Source organism: Enhydra lutris, unplaced genomic scaffold (genome assembly GCF_002288905.1).
Source record: "Enhydra lutris kenyoni isolate GAN:26980312 unplaced genomic scaffold, ASM228890v2 scaffoldscaffold22, whole genome shotgun sequence".
NCBI classification, from domain to species: Eukaryota; Metazoa; Chordata; class Mammalia; order Carnivora; family Mustelidae; genus Enhydra; species Enhydra lutris.
In genome coordinates this window covers 2,504,281-2,523,683 of record NW_019154106.1, presented here as the reverse complement: position 1 = coordinate 2,523,683, position 19,403 = coordinate 2,504,281, and the positions used below count along the sequence as shown (strand labels likewise).

At 59.0% G+C, this 19,403-nt stretch overlaps 1 protein-coding gene across 2 annotated transcripts; it reads right to left on the bottom strand.

Moving 5' to 3' along the window:
• Positions 1-2,863: 2,863 nt before the first annotated feature.
• On the bottom strand, positions 2,864-18,729 carry LOC111150224 (7-dehydrocholesterol reductase). Of its 2 annotated transcripts, XM_022507645.1 has the most exons (9): positions 18,696-18,729; positions 14,551-14,680; positions 11,937-12,040; positions 11,183-11,405; positions 9,743-9,833; positions 8,754-8,967; positions 6,928-7,132; positions 6,078-6,209; positions 2,864-4,168 (listed from the first exon to the last, which is right to left on the bottom strand). In XM_022507645.1, the coding sequence occupies exons 3-9, from the start codon at positions 12,032-12,034 to the stop codon at positions 3,704-3,706; spliced, it is 1,428 nt and encodes a 475-aa protein (XP_022363353.1). In that variant the 5' UTR covers positions 12,035-12,040; positions 14,551-14,680; positions 18,696-18,729; the 3' UTR covers positions 2,864-3,703. The 2 variants fall into 2 exon arrangements, with proteins under 2 accessions (XP_022363353.1, XP_022363354.1); XM_022507646.1 differs by lacking the exon at positions 18,696-18,729 and having other exon boundaries at positions 14,551-14,691.
• Positions 18,730-19,403: the final 674 nt, after the last annotated feature.

Genomic DNA, 19,403 nt, shown 5'->3' with positions numbered 1-19,403 from the left:
GAGGTCCTCCCTCCAAGGGTTCAAGCCCCGCTCTGGGCACCCTCGGGGGATCTGCATGGGGATATGAGCCCCCAGAATGCCTGGCTTTGAAAATCAGTGAGACTTCCCTCTGGGAGAGCCGGAGGGCTCCAGGAATGTAAGACCCCAGTCCCATAGTGCCAAGGTCCTATGTCAGTCAGTCCAAGACCCTGCACCAGAGACAGGGGATTGAAAGGACATCTATTTACTGACTCATTTTTGGACGTGTGCCGGGGGCACAGGGATCCGGGGGAGCTTTCTCTAGGAGCGGAAGTGTGGCCACCAGCATCTTCTCATCCGCCTTCCCCATGGCGGGTGCCGGCCTGTGCCCGCTGTGACCCCGTCTGTCTCCCTTGCCAGCGCGGCTCGTCTTACCCGGGCGCCCCCCGCAGACCTGTCCCGTCCAACCCACCTGCTTCAGCAGACGCCCCTCCAAGGCAGTCTTGGCCCCCGGGGCCCATGTTGGCTGAAATCCACCCATGGGACTAAAATGACAAGAGTATGGCACGGTGTCAGCTTTTACTCCCGGTATCACTAGAAACAGCGACTCTTGGATCTTCCTGGTCCCCGCATTTCTTAGTAGCTGCCATTCGGGCTGGGTGCTCAGCTTTGCGTCTGGGGACGTCTGTCATCTCACCCGTTAGAGACCGCGAACCTTGGTCTGACGAGCACACAGGGAGACCTCTTCCTTAGACCTCTGTGTCTTCCTTTGGGGGATGGGGTTTAATTTCACAACAGGATTATTGCTTTAGGAGTGAGTAAAGGAGAGAAAGTGAGCAGACATGACAGAGGGTGGGGTGTCTGAGTATAGGGACCCCTAAGACGGCCACATCCTGACCTGCAGAACCCGGGAATGCCTCCTCACGGAGCACAAGGCACAAGGGCAGCATGATTCCATCAATGACCCCGAGGCCAGAGATCATGGATGGCCACGTGAGGTGGGACACATGTGGCCGCAGGAGAGCAGGCAGGGGCTCGAGGGATCCGGCCAGGATCCTAGGGACACCGGGAGCACCAGGAGATGGAGGAAGTGGCAGGACCCCTCCCGCCCCCCAGCAGTGTCCCTGGGGAGCACGGCCCTGCTGACTGACGCCTTGAGTCTCCTAAGACTCATTTTGAATTCTTCACTCTGGAACCGTGAGAAAACAAACTGGTGTTGTGGCCGATCCCCCAGTGTGTGGCCACTGGTGACAGCAGGACTGCAAGGGAGCACCCCTGGCTTTGAGTGTGGCCTCTACCTCTTGCTGGTTGTGTCACGGGGGATGAGTTGCTTAAACCCTGATCCTGTTTCTTGGCAGGACCAGCCTCCAGAAACAGGGCCAGCAGCCGGCCGGCCCTCAGGGGGCAGAGCGAGTGCTTACAGGTCCGCGGTCTCTGGCTGAAGATCAGAAACAGAGATTCCTGGAACAACGGCGGAGCCAGTAGGGTCGGCTCTGGGAGAGGGGCTCTTGTCTTCCAAGGCCCTGTGGGGAGGGGGCTGTGCCCCGCTTCAGCTCCCACTGGACAAGGGCCCCTCTGAACGTGGTCACGAGTTCCTGCAGCGGCCCTGTCCCGGGGGCTATGGACACCAGGGTGAGCCCGAGGGACAGAAGGAGCCTTGTCTAGAGTGGCACCACCTCCCTGCTCGACACCGGCCTCGAGCCTTCACCATCTCTGCTCTCCTGGCCCCTGGGGCCTGGTCCAGCCCACCTGGCTCTGAGGGTCCACGCAGCCCCTCTTCCGGGGAGGAGGCAGAAGGCAGGCCGTGTTCCCTGAGGCCCAGGGTCTGTGGCTTCACCCTTCCCTGAGCATTTCCCAGACTCTGTAACCGGCGCCTCACAGAGGCCCCCGTGTCCGATCTCACTGCGCACGGTGGGGTACCCGGGCTTACCCTGGCCTGCTCAGAGCTCGGCCTCTTCTGCATCCAGTGGGGGCAAGCCTGGCCTCGCATTTGCACACGGATCAACCCGCAGCCCAGCTGACACAAACACACAGCACTGAGCTCCTGGGCGGAGACAGGCCCAAGGTCTGAACCTGGAACTCTCCTACAAATTCAGCCTGAGGAGCCCTCTCAGAGCAAGGCAGGGAAATCATCACCGTCCTTACTTTCCAAATGGGAAAGCCAAGGCACAGAGCGGGCGCGTCCCCTGATCCAGGTCACACAGTTGTCCAAGGGCCGAGACTCACAACCGGCACGTCCAGCCTCACTGAAATGTGTTCTCTGCCTGTCTGAGAGAAGGCGGGGTCCACCCTGCTCAGGGCCCGCCAGGACAGTGGTTCCCCAGACAGGCCGGTGTTCACACTGGTCACGCGACTTGTGCCTGGGACCCCGTCAGCCTGGGGGCTGGAATGAATGGGCAGAGGCAGTCGCAGCGTGGGAAACCACCCTGCAAGCCGGCCTGGGTGGGGTCCGTGCTCTCATCCCCTGTGCTGTTCAGGAGGTCACCTGCCGGTTCAGCCAGTGCCTACTGGAAGCAGAGACCCTGCCCGGCACCGCCCACCCTGCCCGCCGTTCCCTCCTTTCCAGTTTCTCCAGGTGGAAGGCAAGGCGGGGACCTGCTGTCCGGCATCTCGGCTCACTGCTGCGCGCGGGCGGCCAGGCTGGGATTTCCTCCTCGGGCGAACAGAACAGCCGCCTGCTCCCGGCGCGAGAAAAGCTCCCCCAGAGGGCTGACGGTGGGGCAAGGCTGGCACCAGTCCCCCAAGACCCCCAAGCCCCCCGGGGAACACCCACAGCGCTGAAGCAGGGTCCAGCAGCTCATCAAACGTGTCTCAGGCCCCCCTTCTGTGTACCAGAAACCGAACCCTTACGGACCGTCAGGTCCGATCGGGAGACAGAAACCACACAGAAGTTTGAACAGGGAAGGTTTAGTATAAAGAATGATTAAATCTACTAAGGCAGTGATGTTTAAAGAGAGCTTTCAAGAAAATCCTAGGGTGGAGGGCAAATGCCCAGTGTAAACAAGTTCAGTTGAGATGCATCTCCTCCCCCAGGCTGGGATTTAGACCTTGTTGGAGATGGCCCCCCGGAGGGCGCACAAGTGTGCTGGGCCGCCGGAGCCAAGGTGGGTGGTCACCAGGTGAGCAGGAGGAAACCCTTGCAGAGGGCGGGCAGGCCCAGGCTGGCAGGTGGCTGGATCTCGTGGGGTCGGACACCGGGAGCCACGGTCGGGGCTGTCTCCTCACGGCACCCCGCAGCCATGGGCAGCAGGGAATGCAGTATCACTGAAACTGGAAGGAGAAGCCCCTCCTCTGTGCAGAGTCCTTCAAACTTAACAGCAGGCTGGCAGCCAAGGACAGACGTCTGCCCACCGGGTCCGGCCCACCATGGCAGGGCAGGTCAGAAAGAGGAGGAACACGTCTACAGCCGGAAGTCAAGAAACAGCTACTGGCGGCTCCACTCATATCCACGTCCCCCCTTGTGTTGTGAGGATAAGTGGCAGCGAGCGGAAGAGGTCTGTGCCGTGACGGACACGGGTGCGTCTGGGCAGTGTGGCCGCTCGGGCCCCCGACACAGGAGAGACGCGGTCATCACGGGCTGTTGGCGTCGAGCCTTGGGCCGCCCCTGGGGGCGACAGGAGAGGAGGACACGCCGAGCGCGAGGCTCTTGCCATTTCCGACGAGGGCCCAGAGGCTCCCGGGGGCCCCAGCAGAGCCGGCTGGTGGGCTCTTTGCGCCCCCTGGGGCTTCTCCCGGGGGCCGGGGCTCAGAAGACCCCAGGGAGCAAGCGGTGGGGCACAGCGGTGGTGTAGCGCTCCCAGTCGCTGCCGTACTTGTTGGCACAGCGGTGCTCGTCCCGGAGGCAGCGGTGCGTCAGCAGGACGGCCATGTAGACGATGTAGAAGTAGGGCAGCAGGTGGCCGCCGCCGCAGGCCAGGCAGTACGCCAGGCTGCCCATCAGGTCGCCCGTGTAGTTGAGGTGGCGGGCCACGCCCCAGAAGCCCGACACCAGCAGCTTGCTGTGGTGCTTCTGCCCGTCGGCCGACGTGTACACGCACTCGATGACCTTGGGCTTCTTGCCCCAGATCAGGCAGCGGCCGTCCGTGCGGCGGAACAGGTCCTTCTGATGGTTGGCCATCCGGAAGATGTAGTAGCCGAGCAGGCCGAGCAGCAGGACGCCCGCGGCATAGGGGGTGGACAGCTGCACCGGGTGGTAGACCAGGTACAGGCCCTGCAGGGAGATGGAAGCACGGCCTGGGGTCTGACCCTGCTCCGCCCCAACCAGCTGCCCCCACTCCATGTGCTGCGGGGAGATGGGAAGCACGGCTGGGGTGCAACCCCGCTCTGCCCCGACCGGCCGCCCCCTACCCTGTGTGCTACGGGGAGACGGGAGCATGGCCAGGGTGCGAACCTGCTGTGCCCCAACCTGCCGCCCCTGCCCCATGTGCCGCAGGGAGATAGGAGCACAGCCTGGGGTGTGACCCCGCTCTGCCCCAACCGGCTGTCCCCCACCCTGTGTGCCGTGGGGAGACAGGAGCATGGCCTGGGGTCTGACCCCACTCTGCCCCGACCGGCCGCCCCCCCCCCCATGTGCTGCAGGGAGACAAGAGCAAGGCCGGGGGGCGACCCCGCCTCTGCCCCGACCGGCCGCCCCCCCCCTCCATGTGCTGCAGGGAGACAAGAGCAAGGCCGGGGTGCGACCCTGCTATGACCCCACCGGCCACCCCCCAACCCTGTGTGCCAAGGGGAGACGGGGAGCACGGCCCGGGGTCCAACCCCGCTGCACCCCCACCGGCTGCCCCCCATCCCATGGAGCACCTGAGAGAGGGCCTGTAGTTGCCGACAGCATGGGGACCGAGCTCTGGTGCTGCCGTGGCTCTGCCCAGTCCTGACTGAGGGGCTGCTGCTCTTATTTTCCAGAGATGTCCGGGCTTGTGCTCAAGGCCGCCTCCCCTAACTGGTGTGAACCCAGGACCCTGTGCTCCCCAGGCCGGCACTTCGACACCTGAACCCCATGGGGCCGGGGCTCTCCTGAGGACTCTGAGCCCCTTCTGAGCCTCCCCGTCTGTCCAGTCGTCCTCCCGTCCTGAGTTTTCTCACCAGTAAGACTTAGCAGGGGTCTGTCCACCTGTCTGTCTGGAATGTTCTCACCCCCAGCCTCGCCACTCTGCCCTCAGCCTGGCTGTGGTTATTTCTGGAGGTATCTGCCAGCCACCCAGGCAGGTGGGGGCTCCCCCTGGGCCCCGTCTCGGGAGCCGGGACTCCCACTACACCCCGAAGCACCCTCCTACCCCACACCAGGTCGCCTGTTCCCTGGGCTTTCCCTGCAGCTGGGAGCCCGAGGAGGCAGAGTCCGTGCAGGTCTCCTCTGTTCTTATCTCCCGCACGAGCCTGGTGCCCCGCGGACCCTCACCAAGTCTTGAAGGGATAAAGGGGAGAAAGAAAACCTCTCATCCTTCAACCATTACGATTTGCTAGGAGCGTAAACACCGCCCTACACCAACCCGGTTCAGGCAAATCACTCCTTTTTACCCAAAGTCTACCCCACGACCTCTTTTTCTTTAAGCGTCCCATGCTGAGCCGTGTTCCCCAAATTCATACATTAGAGCCTTAACCCCCATGACCCCAGAATGGATCTGTATCTGAAGATGGGGTCTTTAGAGGACAATCAAGGTAACACGGGGTCACCAGGGTAGCCCTGATCCCGTGTGACTGGGGTCCTTACAGGAAGAGGGGATCAGGACACAGATGCACACAGAGGGACGGCCCTGTGGGGACCCAGAGAGAGCACAGCGGTCCGCGCACGAGGACAGAGGCCTTGGGAGGACCCGGCCTGTCCGCGCCTGCCTCCCGGGCATCGGCCTCCAGGCCGGGGAGAGCATCTGTTGTCCAGGCCCCCTCCCTGTTTGTTGCATCCGTGATGGAGCCCAGCTGACGAATCCATCGAGCCTTCCCTCCCTCCTGGAAACAGAGCACGGTCCCCCAGCCCCCAGGGCCCCCCGGCCCACCCCTCTTGCGGAGCTCAGCATGTGCTCTGCTGTGTCTCCCGAGGGCACCCACGGCCTGCCTGGGGACCAACTGGCCAAGTGCTCCGTAAGGGCACGTCCCGCATGCGGAGGGGCCGGCCTCCTGGCCCTCACCTGCAGGGTGTACAGATAGGGCAGCCACACGCAGTCCCCCCAGCCCAAGTACCACCCGAAGTGGTCGTGACAGATGTCGATGGTCTTCAGGTACCAGGCTTCGTTCCAGAAGAAGTCCAGCACGTAGACGGCCTGCGCAACAGGAGGGCTGTGTGTGGGCACGGGGTACCCGCGGGGCCCGCAGGAAAACCAGGCGGTCGTCCGTGAGGAGGCGGCACCAGGGGTGTCTCTGCGCTCCTTGGTGACCTGCTCCGCGGGGCGGCTCCCAGGTTCCTGCCATGCCTGGGACACGGCGGGGGGGTGGTTGCAGGGAAGGGGGCCCTTATCTGTGAGAGTCTATGGGAGGGGGGTACCCACAGAGCCTTAGGAGGTGACGCCCAGGCTGTAGGGTTCTGAGAAGAGTGAGGGTGCTCCTGGCAGAAGGGCCCGGGACAGCCTGTGGGGAAGGAGCCCCGCACTCCACAGTCCCTGCCAGCTGTCCCTGCAGCACCGAGACACAGAGCGGCCGGCATGGCCAGTGACCGCTGTCCTTCTACATCAATGGGGAAACGAGCAGATGAGTCCCCATTCCGTGTCCCTGCCTGAGAGCCGCGGGGACCATGCGGGGCCAACACTTCAGACACCGCGAACTGCGAACACAGCCGGGAGCACAGGCCAGCCGGAGTGGTTAACACGCGTGCCCCGGGAAAGAGGCCATGGGCCAAATGAGTCCCCAGGGAAGCCTGGGTCAGGGACCGGCTCCCTTCTCAACACAGTGGGCTCAGCTGTCTCAGGAGCCATCTGGCCTCCAGGTCTCCCTGGCCCCCGTCAGCGCCACTGGCCCCACCCCCGTCGGCCGCAGACTGGCTACCTGCAGGACGTTGACCAGGACCATGGCGTTGGTCACCTGGCCGTGTAGCTCCCGCTGCTTGGCCGCGAACGACAGGTTGATGAGGGTCCAGGCCACGATCCCAGGGCGTCCATTGAAGAACAGCTTGAAGTCGAACCACTTCCCAATTCGGGGGTTGAACTCAACACCCATCATGTAGTTGTAAAAGAAATTGCCTGTGAATTTGCTGAAAACAGAAACGGTGCGTCCGTTCAGCCAGGGAGTGCGTCTCACCCGGGGGGACAGGGGCGGTGCCCCTGGCCTCAGTTGCAGAGGGCAGGTGGCCGGCACGCCGGGGACCCCCCGATTCCCACGGCCTCCCCAGCTCTCCCTGGGCACTCAGCCCCGGCTCGGCAAAGTCACCCAGACAAACAGGCACCCAAGCTGCCTGCTGCCTCCCTGGCCGGGTGGGGAGTCTCCCCTTGAACATCCAGGCTCTCCCCACCCTCCTCCCGGTGGCCTCGAGGCACGGCCCAGGAGAGCTACACAAACCAGCTCAGCCGCATGAACACCTTTGTTCGCAGTCGGGCAGGTGGGGAGGTGACTCGCAGGGGGGCTCTGCCCCCACACATGAGTGAAATTATACATCATGGCCGGGTAAGGAGTGAGGATAGCTATGTGCTCAGAGCCAGGGCCCAGCTCCAGGGCCCAGCTCCAGGGCCCACCACGGACCCCTGCTGGACACTCATTCCCCTGGGTCCGGACCCCACAGCCCTCTCCGGAGGGGACCTGAGAATCAGCCAAGATGACTGACGTGGAGACCTTCCTCAGGGAGAACTGGTGGCCACACGGATTTCTGCACTCACGAGAAAAACATTTTCATGTCCATTTCCCTCAATTAGAGTAAGTACGAAAAAGGCAAAATATACAAAGTCTAGGACAGGTGATTAATTATAAAGCATGAAAATGACTCACATGAGCCACAGAAGGCCGCGCCATTACCTAAGTGCCACACCCGCCACAAAGCACCAGCATCCAAAGATATTTCCCAAGAGCTAGAGTTAAAGGAAACACATAGTCTCGATCCGGGCTTCTGAATGCATCCAACACCAAAATGTGGGCACGCAAGCACGAGGACCTTATTCAGGACGGCTCACACCCATCTAGACGAACCCAGCCAGCTTCTGTGGCTGGAGGGAGAGATGGACGGAGGGACTGAAGGAGGCAGGAAGGAAGGATGGGGTGGAAAGGTGGGTGAGTGGGTGGGATGCATGGACTGGATCGGTTGAATGGGGGGATGGGAAGATGGGTCAGACGGAAGGACGGACGGGTGGGCAGACGGGTTAGATGGATGGGGGAGCGGGTGGGTGGGTGGGTGGATGGATGACCGTGTAGATGGGTGGACAGAAGGATGGGTGGGTGGACGGATAAAGAGCTAGGTGAGGACATGGCCGGCTGGGGGGCTCACAACTATCCACCGCAAAGCGTCCCTGAGAAGGCACCAACCAGGTAGGCTGTCCCTGGGAAGCTCTTACATTAAAGCCACCGAGGTAACAGGACCCCTCACTAGATCGTTTCAGGCCTCACTCATATTCCAGAGATGGAGGCCATGGGCTGCCTTTCCCACCTCCCTGCTCCCACAGCGGCCCTACAGGCGATGAGCCGGCCAAAGATGGACATGGTATCTTCCACCGCATTCTTCCTAAGGCCGCAGGAGCCCCCAGACATCCAGAAAGGAAGTTCCCCAGAATGAAACAAGATGCGTCAGGCACCCCCGCCCAGGATCCCCAGTCCTCGGACTCTGCAGAGGAACGGTGAGGGACACGAGCACCCAAGCTTTAGGGCTTGGCCACTGCTGAAGGGCGTACCAGTCTTCGGCACAGGTGGGGAAGAAGTAGCCCTTGATCATGGCGAAGGTGGAAACAGCGTAGCCGAGGCCGTTGGCGCACCACAGCAGCGGTATCCAGTTGTCGAAGATGATGGTGGGAGAGAACCAGTACAGGAAGTGCGAGTTTGCGAACCAGACAAGGTGCGTGATGAGCCACGCCTGCAGGCCGTTGATCTCGTACTTGTTGACCACGCCTGCGGAGGGAGGGCGCAAGGACGAAGTGTTCCCCCGACCCAAACAGCTGGCCTGGGCCCTGCCTGCTCCGGGCCTCTCTGGGGACACCCAGGCCGCAGTCTGGAAGCTGGGCTGCTCCTGCTCTAACCTGGGCCTCCAGGTCAAAATGCCCATAGCACACTGATGCGGTGAGCCACGGGGTTAACCGCTCCTGCTTTCGGGGTCCTGGAAGGAGGCAAAGGGTGCGGACCGGTCCTCCAGTTCTGACTCTCCTCGGCCAAGCACAGGCCGGGTCACCAGCTTGCCGTCTGCTAGAGTGAGGATGCCCCCCCAGCTACCTGTCGGGAAGCCTCCCCACTGCCCTGGGGGCTCCCTGCAGGCAGGGGCAGGGCCCGTTCCACCTGCGGGGCTCTTCCTGGCTTCTTAGTGACCGTGGGCAGCTCTGCAGCGCCCCCACCCCCCACCCCCAGGCCTCCCGCCTGGATGCAAGTGGCTGTGCTGTGGCGTTCTCCGTGGGGAGAAGCCCCAGCAGCCCGGTGATGTCAGCAGCTGTGGGGTCAAGGGCCGCCCGGTCCCCTGGTCCCTGGAGAACGTGATCTCCAGCCTTCAGGCCAGCTCGGCCCTGGGCTGCCCTGGACACCAGCAGGGCGTGGGGCAGCGGTGATGCCTGAGCAAAGTTCACTTTCACTCTGTTGGGTGCACACCCGGGGGTGGAAGCAGCACGGGGCAGGGCAGACCCCGTGAAACGACGACGAGGCAGGGAGCGGGGAAGGGAGGCGCATGGGCTCGGGTTACCTGCGGGGGTCACGGCGCCCTCCTGGACGCCTCCCACGTAGCCCGGCAGGAACTTGTGGCAGAAGTCAGGAAGGGCCACATACAAAAGCACCTGCAGTGGAGAGCGGAGGCGTGTGACCCGCCGCCAGGAGGGCCCGGCTCCTCCACACAAGCTTGCCTCTGCTCACGGACACCAGCACCTCTGCTCACTCAGGCACCAGCACCGCGCGGGCGGCAGGAATCCCGTGTTTTGGCCGCTTGGTCCTTCCCGGGGAGCTCGTGGCTCTGGGAACCCTGGCTGCAGGCCTGGTGAGGCTCTGAGGGCCAGAAGCAGTCTCCCCCGGGAGAGCCCACGGGTCCTTGCCACTCACGTGTCTGGGGCCATTTAAAAAAGTGAGAGATTCACGCGCTGTACACTTCACCCTTTCAGACCCTTCCCGGGTCACTGAGCGTTTTCACAAGATTGTGCCACCGCCACCACCATCCGGCCCCCAACAGAGCCCTCGCGCACAAAGGGAGCCCCACCCCCAATTAGCCTCACTCCCTCTCCCCCTCCCCCACTGCCCCTGACAACCATTAAGCCACTTTCTATGTTTTCCATTCCAGGCACTTCATAGAAACGTTGTCATGTACCACGTGGCCTTCCGGGCGTGGCTTCCTTCACTCCGCGGGTTCCCAAGGTCCGTCCGGCCAGAGTACACGCGAGGCCCCCGCCCTTGTCCTAGCTGCCCACTGTTCCGCTGCAGGGACGGAGCGCGCTTTGTTGTAGCCACTCGTCCCCTGACGTTTCTACTCTTAAGCTATCATGACTCACGCTGTCCCTTCTCATTTTCCACCCAAAGGGACCAAGGGACAGGAAATGAGAGGGACCCTGGAGCCGAGAAGCTGGAACCCTGAGAAGGAACGGCTACTAAGGGTGGGAGCCTTCCTCCAGGGAGGAAACCTGGGGTGCGGGGGGAGCCTTCTCCCAGCTCTGTCTCCCTGGATTCAGATAACGAACGACCCTGCCTGTTCCCCCGGGTTCTGTGTGCAAACGGCCCCTTCCTGGTGAACTCGTTCTGGTCTCAAACGCCAGCGGGGTCACAACACAGCTGAGGACGTCCTTGGCCAGGAGCGTGCAGCCACGTGCTGGCAACATGGGCCCCGGCTTTGCCAAGTGGTGTCTCCTGTAACAGAGACCATCCCCTCTGGGGGCAGCAAAGCTCCGGATGGTGCCCGGGTCTTCCCTGGGCCGGCCCTGCCTCACGGCCTCCCGCAGCTTCTCGGTCCTGCAGGGCTGTGCGTGGAACTGCGGGGAGGCTCGCCCCGCACGTGGCTCAGACACCATGTTGCCGCCAGGTGCCTTCTACCAGAGGACAGCGCTAGTAGGTCAGGCTCCAGTCCCTGGATGAATGGCCATCCCAGCAAGAGGGACCCTTGGCACCCACCGTTTCCCGACGGCAGTGGCCAGGGAGAGCTAACCTGGAACGTGACCCACAGGATGTAGAGCTGGGCTGCTTCCTTCGTCACGGATGGCGTCCTGGCCCAGATGTCCGAGAGCCGAGCGTGCCCGGTGGCGACGTCCAGCACGGGGGCCGTCAGAGAGCAGCTGTACTGGTCACACGCCATGATGAAGTAGTACACGAGGAAAGGCGCAAACAGCAGCAGACAGACGATGCTCGCCAGCGAGAACCAGTCCACCTCCCTGCAACGGGGACGGCAGATGCTCACCCAGGGCCGCCCGGCCCAGGACCTCACACACAAGGCTCCGTGCACCTGGACGGGTCCCGCTGTTCAAACCAGCCCGGGCCTCAGGGCTGGCTGTTCGCAGGGAGGCCTCCCCGTTGCCTGGAAGAACCACTCCACGGGTGCTCTACAGCGAGCTGCAGGGAGGCTAACGGACCCCTGGGCACCCCCAGAAAGCCCGGAGCCGGGAGGCCTTCTCTCACCCACAAGGCCAGAGGCTTCCCAGTTCTGGGCACCCACTCCCCAGTCCCCACTCTCTCTGGCCCAAGGAGAGCAGAGACACAGGGAGCCACACAGCTAAGACCCGCCTGCTCTAGTCAGTGTTTCATTTCTTCTTCAATGCCTTACTTTATAAAACGGAAAATGGCTCGCCTGTCATTAGTCTTGATGATAAGAATTGTGTTTAATAGGTCCCTAAAATCCCAGAGGCTGGCAACCTCTCTCCAAGACCTCACTTTACTCTCTAGCCGGGAACTGGCAGGATCCTTACCAGGCGCGGCCCCACTGCCCTTGAGTCGTGGCCCTGCTGTGGGCGATGCTGCCTGGACTCCTGGTTTTGGGGGCGTCATGTAGGGGTTTTGTAGCCATCGGGCCCTGAGGGAAGAAGACATATCCTGCTCAGATGGTCCCATGAAGAAAAGCCACCACATCTCCTGCCCGATCTGCCACCGCGCATAGACGCGGCCGGCCTGGCTCTCACTCACCGGCCCACCACCTCCTCCCGAACAGCAGCTTCCAGACGAGGAAGAGGCGATGGATTGTGCTTCAGTCTATCCTGCCTGAAGTCTGCAGTAAGTGCCCCCCGGCCCTCCGGTTGCTCTTGGTTCAGTCTCCAGATGGAAGCACAATGCCCCTCACCATGTGAACCAGGCCTTCCGTGTTCAGAAACCTCTTGTGATCTGCTCCCGCCTCCTACCCTCCCCATTCTCTCTCATACCTTCTAATCCAGATGCATGAGGTCTTTAATGATCCTTGAATATGGTTCATTTCATTCTGGATACCTGTTACTTCTGCTTAGAACACGCTCTGCACGTCTCTTTCAGGTCTTTTGCAAAATGTCCCCACCTCGGTATGACTTCTTATTTTCCCTGGCATTAATTATGGCCCCACTTTTTCCATTTGCTAAGATTTCTATGCCTGTCACTAGTTTTTTTTCAGAGCTATTGTATATTTCAGGGCTTTTTCTAGACATCCTAACACAATAAAGTTTATCATTTCCATTTTCCCTCTCCTGTATAACCATTCATCTTGAACCAATGTACAAGCCAATCAGCTAATCTACGTTGCCTGCACCCTTGACCCCCTGCCAAGTCACTCTCCCTGCTACCCTTATTTTCTTAATAACTCTTCTCATCACGTAGAATGCTTTTTTAAAAAATTTCAGTGCATGTCTATTGTCTGTCTTCAGAATATAAGAACATATTTCATTAGAATATAAGCTCCCCAAGGGCAGGAATCATGTGTCCTATTCACTGCTCTACTACCAAGTCCTAAAACACAGTGTGGTAGACACAGTATCAAAAAATAATCACTCAACCAGAAAGGGTGTAAGAACTGAACTTGTCTCTGGGGGAAGCAATGACATCTATGCTTCCAGAACAAGTTCTAATTGTGAAGTTTTCCAAAACATCAAGGATAAGAAAACACGATTTTAAAAACCTTTAGAGAAAAATCCAGAGTTAAGAATCATACATATTAGCAGCAAGTTGGATTCTGGAAGACAATGACGGAAAATTTTAAAAACTCTGAGGGAAACTGTTTTGCAACCTAGAATTCTATTCCCAGATTAACTATCATTTGGAGGAGACAACACAGGGTCCAGAGAGCTGCTGAAGGAAAGCCGAGTAAAAAGACAAGGGGATGAGAACTGTGCAGCGCACCAGTCAGTAACCGGTGCGCACTGGTACTAAATGAACGGCTGTAGTAGGAGAGAGAATAGAAATGATGAATTTTACTGCGTTAGAGTGTGAAAAATTATTGATAGTCTGACAGTTCTATTAGAGCATTCAGAAAGAAAACAGCAAAAGATATATAGAAACCTTAGTAAATAGGAAAAAAAGAAAGAAAGAAACCTTAGTGAATGGAAAAAGTGAGGCAACCACTAACTCCACGAACAATAAAAAAATCATACAAGGGAAAAAACAACAAACTGTAATTGTAGTACATTACTTAGCTGAACAGTAAATAATAACAATTTTGTCCTAATAATGTATATCGGGGTATACACTGACTGCTGGATAACGTATATCGGGGTATACACTGACTGCTGGATATGTAAAAGTTGAGAGTGACAAAAGCAAATTATTTAAAAATAAGCAGGTAAAAACAACAACAGAAATCTTAAGGAAAAAAACAAAAACAAAAAACCCGGCAACACCAAAGTAACTAAGAGAATGAAAAGTATTTGCTTCTGGGAATTGAGACTATGGGGTGAAGCGGGGAACTGTTTATATATAAGCCTTAAAAGCCAATAACTTGTTTAAAAATGTGAACATGACTTACTTTAATACAAATATACATTCATTAAAAAAATTTTCAGGGACAAAAGGCATTTTCATTGGCAATGTGGGAACTGTAGCCACATCGCTTGATTTAATTTTCACAGGTTAGTTTACGGAATGTCTGTCTATGATGTCCAAGGCAGGATGACAAGCTCCTTATGGACCAGCCAACCCTACAGCCCCGAAACGGAATACAGAGCTTGGTGTGTGGCAGGCACGTTCATTGAACACGGCAGAAAACTGCGAAAGGGCAGGACACGGATAGGCTCCGAACTAAGTGTGGAAAAGCCCATGAGAAAATGCCACCAAAAGGAAAGTGTATCTTTTCCGGATTCAAAGAAGCCCAAATAAATATTTTGAGAGGACAGGGTTCATTCACCCAGGAGTCTCCTCTGTCATGAGCACTGAAACTAAATGTGTAAGTTATGTCTTTGGAAACAGGTAGCCAGAAACAGGGGAGAGGGAGGTGTTCAGGGTGTATTTTAATATATTCCTAAGACTGACAGATAGGAATTGATGTACCAGCCGTCTTTACTTTTCCAAAGCTAAAAAGCCACTGTCCATGCCCACGAGCAACAGTGCTAAGACATAAGACATGCTTACCTCCAGTGTTTTGTCCCAGTGTTTCACAGCCGAATGGAAGTGTTTGTTCTCGAATGGGCCACTCTAAAATCTCTAGTCTCCCTGGATTCCAGAGGCCCACTTGATCCTTCTCCACCCACTGAACAAAGTCCTGCAGGGACACAAAGATGAGGAAGACACTCAGGGAGCTGACATTTCAGGACTGAGGCAGATAAGGACCTAAATGGCATTTACTCGAGGCCCAAGGCTGGAACCAAGTGAGACACGTGAGCTCAGTGCTTGGGGGTTCAAAAGTGGAAGACATCCCATGTGGGAGGGGAGAGGGGAAGGAATACTGCCACCCGGCTTCTCTGCCTGGCACAGTGTCTGGCAAATCAGAAGTACTTAGTGATAACGGCAGGATTGAATGGATGTCTCCATGGCGGCGGTGCTTTGGCCATGAGCGTTAGCGCAGGCAGGTGCAGACCCAACGAGCCCCAACCGACAGAAAGGCGTTGTCTTTGAAGACTTACACCAAGCAGCCACACATGCACCTGAAACATTTTTAGAAACTTGTTTGTGTCCCCAGCCCGAATCAAGCCCTCTGGAGTTGGCACATTCCACTGGTACATTCTAGGAGCCAGTGAGAGCCTAAGAACACAGGAGTGGTCTGGCTCTGGAGCCTGGCTCTTTGCAGACTCGCGGCACCCAGTGACCTTCCTGGGTGTCTTGGGTCATGAATGCCTACACGTGTGAGGACATGCAGTCGTGGCTAAAGTTGGGTGAAGGAGAGTTAGTGTCCCACACCTAGGGATAAAGACCAGCCAGGTAAGGGGATGGGGCTTTCTGGCAGCGTGATCAGCAGCCTCAGCTGGTCTGAGTTCCAGGGAGCAAAGCTATAGGAACATGGCCCCCGAGGGTTAGAGGATTATGTAGTACAAGTGCCTGATCCTAAGCTTCCGATTGCCAAGGCATTCATGGCAAAGACGTCCATCTCAGACAAACATCCTGCCAGCTGCTGGACCTAGCTACTGCCAGCCAAATAGCCAGAGAAGGAACCAGGCCACTCCTACCCATGAGTCTCCTTTCAGAAAGCCCTAGGTAACCAAGAGAGCTGGCCACTGCCGGATCTCCCTTCTCACGCCTTCATGCCCACTCTTATGCTTTAAACTGGCTGATAAAGAGTGGATCCATGAACCCCAGGCCCCCACCCGACCCCATGAAGGCAGAGCCCCAGGCCTGCACCTCCTCTCTCTCTCCCATGACCTTACTGTGGCTCTGAGCATTCTGTGTGCCCCCCAGGACCTGTGAGGAATAAACCTTGCATGTCGGAGCTCCAGGATTGTCGCTGAGGTGTGTCCTGCAATCCTAAGGCCCACTACTAGGGTCAGGCCAGCCATGATGACCCTGGGAGGAAAACTGGGGGAAGTCATTGAAGGGGCCTGCCCCCGTAATACGAGCCCAGGAGGTGTGTCAGGCATTCCCAGCCCACAGTACCGCTATCTACAGGCTGAGACCACCGCAACAGGTGACATATGCCCCATGGCAGCTTTTTGGCACCTTGAAAGTGTAGAAGTTTGGGGAGGCACTGGATGTCCAGGAACGTGGCAGAGACATCTGGGGGCTGGCACCAGGAATGTCCTGGAGGCCCAAGGTCACCATCAAGGGTCTGAGTTGTCAGCGGGGCCGATTCCTGCCGCCCACTTGGAACCCAAGTCGTGGGACCCCCTGCTAGGCCTCAGCTTCCTCACCTACACGCAGCGGTCACCCGGGTGCTCAAGGACATGAGGTCATGGCACCAAGGGCACAGAGCCCTCCCTGACCGCATCAGAGTTCACCTAAAAGAGAGCCAGCTCTGGCCGAAATGATCCCCAGCACCCTCAGGCCTCGGGAGGGCTCGGCTGGGCTCATACAGGCGATCAAGGCGCACAGCTTCAGACTAGCAGAGCTCAAACAGCCACGCGTCCCCAAAGCCAGCCCCAAAGCATTCTGGCTATCCTTGTACCTAACCACACTGCTACCTGGTGGCTTAAAACAACAGTCTTTCCTCCTTTCTCATGGCTTCTGTGGTCAGGGATCTGGGGACACTGGGGGGCAGCTGGGATGTACCGGAACACCTGTCTGTATTCACATGGCCTCCCCGTGTGGCCAGCGGGGGTGTCCTCACAGCCTGGGGGCTTGGCGCCATGGGAAGAGGCTCCGGGAACCAGCAGGGGCTGCGGCAGAGTTGTACCGTCCCTTCTGAGGGTCCGAGAAGACACCCGACAACACTTCCAGCACATTGTGTCTGTTACAGGGGGTCCCAAGTCCACCTCCTTCCAAGGGGAAGGGAATCAGGCTCCAGACCTTGATGTGGGGATTGCAAGATATTAGAAGAACACAAGGGACTGTTGGGGCCATCCCTGGACAATTCAGCCTTTACAGACACTGGCTATTCACTGAGCATCTCCATAGTTCCAAGCGTCCAATATCCTACTGGGTTCTCGCACCAACCCCAGAGGGCTGGCATCACGACGTCCATCTTACAGACGAGGAGGTGGCGTTCTCTGCTCACTCGGGCCTGTGCGGATGGAGGGTAACGTCTCCTGGGCGTGGACTGGAGGAACAAGAAAGGAAAGGACCTCTACCTTTGACTTCTAAACTTGCATTACAGCGAGCATATATTTGTGGCTTTTGGAGAGCGGAAGCCTGGAGCCATGGTCAAAGCCGCGGCTTACCCTTAGAATCAGGGCTCAGCGTCTCTGAGCATTTCTTTCCACCCAGGGCACATGCCTATTTCGGAAGCCCTCGGAAACCGCCCCAGGAGCAGCTCTCCTGGGCCCCTGCTGGGCCCTCAGTCCTCTCAAGGCAAGCCAGGCTGGAGCTTCCTAGCGCCAAGACCTCGGAGGGGCCACACATCTCCAAAGGAGCCCCTGCATTTGGAAATGAGGCTTGTGAACTGTACCTGTGAATTGAGGGAGTGGCCACTGCAGAAGGCCCAGGGTCAGCGGGCGGGGCTGGGTTGTAGAGAAGCTGCAGGTAAACCAAGAATCACCCTAAAGATCAGTCCCACCGCGCCTTGGGAATGGTGGGGGCATGCACAGGTGACCTCCCAGACCCCCATTACAGCCACAAACATTCCCAGAATTGTGTCTCTTAGGACTCCAAGAGCTGCTTAAACACGCTTTTCGTTGTTGCTCAATTATTTTATTACATAAGTCCGTTTCCTGGAAAATAGGGAAAGAGCACCTGTATTCGCATCCCTGTCTAAGGTTGGGGTGGATGGCTTTTCAAGCCGTCTTTTTAACGACGGACTATCTCCCTCCTGCCCCTTGGGCTGTGACACGCCAGGGACCCCTTTTCCACGCCGAGCTCATTGGTTTTACCAGTTGCCGTAAACTGTGTGTCATGATTTATCCGATCTTCTCACTGACAGTCACTGGTTGTTTCTGGGTTTTGCAAGTATAAACAGCGAGTCCTAATGGCGTTCTTGCACCTGCCTATGTCCCGGGATAAACTCCTACAGGAGGTCTTCTCCGACGTCTTCACAGCCAGGAGAGAGGCTGCCCACCCCCACCGGGATTCTGATGTTCAGGTCCGTCTTCCTCGTCTGGGGTGCGATTCGGCTCGTCTGTGTTCTTCCGTCCCGGTGACTCTTGGATTCCCGGAGTCCCAAGCCAGGCCCCCGGCAGATCAGGTAAGGTTCCGAGAGATGCTTCCCGGCCGACCGGAACTTGGCGCAGCCCCCAGAGGGACCAGCTGTCACCATCACAACCAGGACGGGAGCGGTCGGCTGCAGGAACGATGACAAGAACTGCGTTCTTCTCCCTCTTCCTTCCTTCTTTCCGAACCTCGTGCCCGGCTCCCCTCCCCAGCTATCCACACATGCATTTGGAGAAAATACACAAGATTCTCAACATTTTGCTCAAAAGGAACGAGCCAAACCGCGCTCCGAAAGAAGGGGCGTCGTCTGCTCCTCCTGAGGACACGAAAGGTCTTTTCCGTGGCGCCGAGCAGCCCGGCTCCTCGCAGCCCGGTCTCAAGTCCGGGCACCGGGCGTGGCGCCCCGCGGGGCCCGGCTCCTTTCCCTCCCCGGGGCTGCAGGAAGGGCTCAGGTGGGCCCAGGAGGGCACGCGGGCCTCAGACCCGGGCGCCAGGCTTCTGGGAGGAGACCACCCCCGCCCCCCGCGCGCATCGTGCCCGCTCACCTGCGCGTGCGAGGCCGCCGCCAACGCGTCTCCGACTCCAGGCCCGCGGCCAACACCGCCGCCTAAAGGAGCCGCCCCGAGGCCCCCCGCCCCCAGAATGACGTGAGGCTACAGACGACCAATCGGCGGCGGGCCCTGCGCGGCTGGCATCCCTGCGCCCCGCGATTGGCCGCGCGCCTCGCCCCACCCCCTGAGCTGACTCCGGGCCACCAACCCAGCCACTGCGCGGGGCTGGGGCGCGATACCAACCGCGAGGGCCCGCCCCGCGGATGGGGGAGGCGGGAGCGCGACCCCGCGCCCCTGTTGCCCCCGCCCGGTGGCCGCCGGCGAGCTGCACCCCCTGCGCCCCTTCCCTCGTTCCGCTGGTGCGGCTTCCGAGGCGCGCAGCATCCCCTTGCTGAGCGTCTGATGTGTCTGGCGCCGGGTGCACAGCAACCCCCAGAACGGACAACGTCCCTGCTCCCAGGGGTCGGGTCTGTTAGGGGCGGGGGAGGGGAGCAGTAATCAATATGCAATAATCAAACAGGCTCAGATGGTGAAGGTGCTGCGCAGAAGACTGAAGCGGGCAGGGTGGGAGAGGGTGAGCGCGTGAATAGCGGTTTGACCTGGGGGTGTCAGGGAGGGCTCTGCTGGGAGGCCCGGGAGGCCTGCTTCCCCCAGAAGTGAGGGAGATGGAGTTTCGGTGAGGGTCCCGCCGTGCAGACAGAC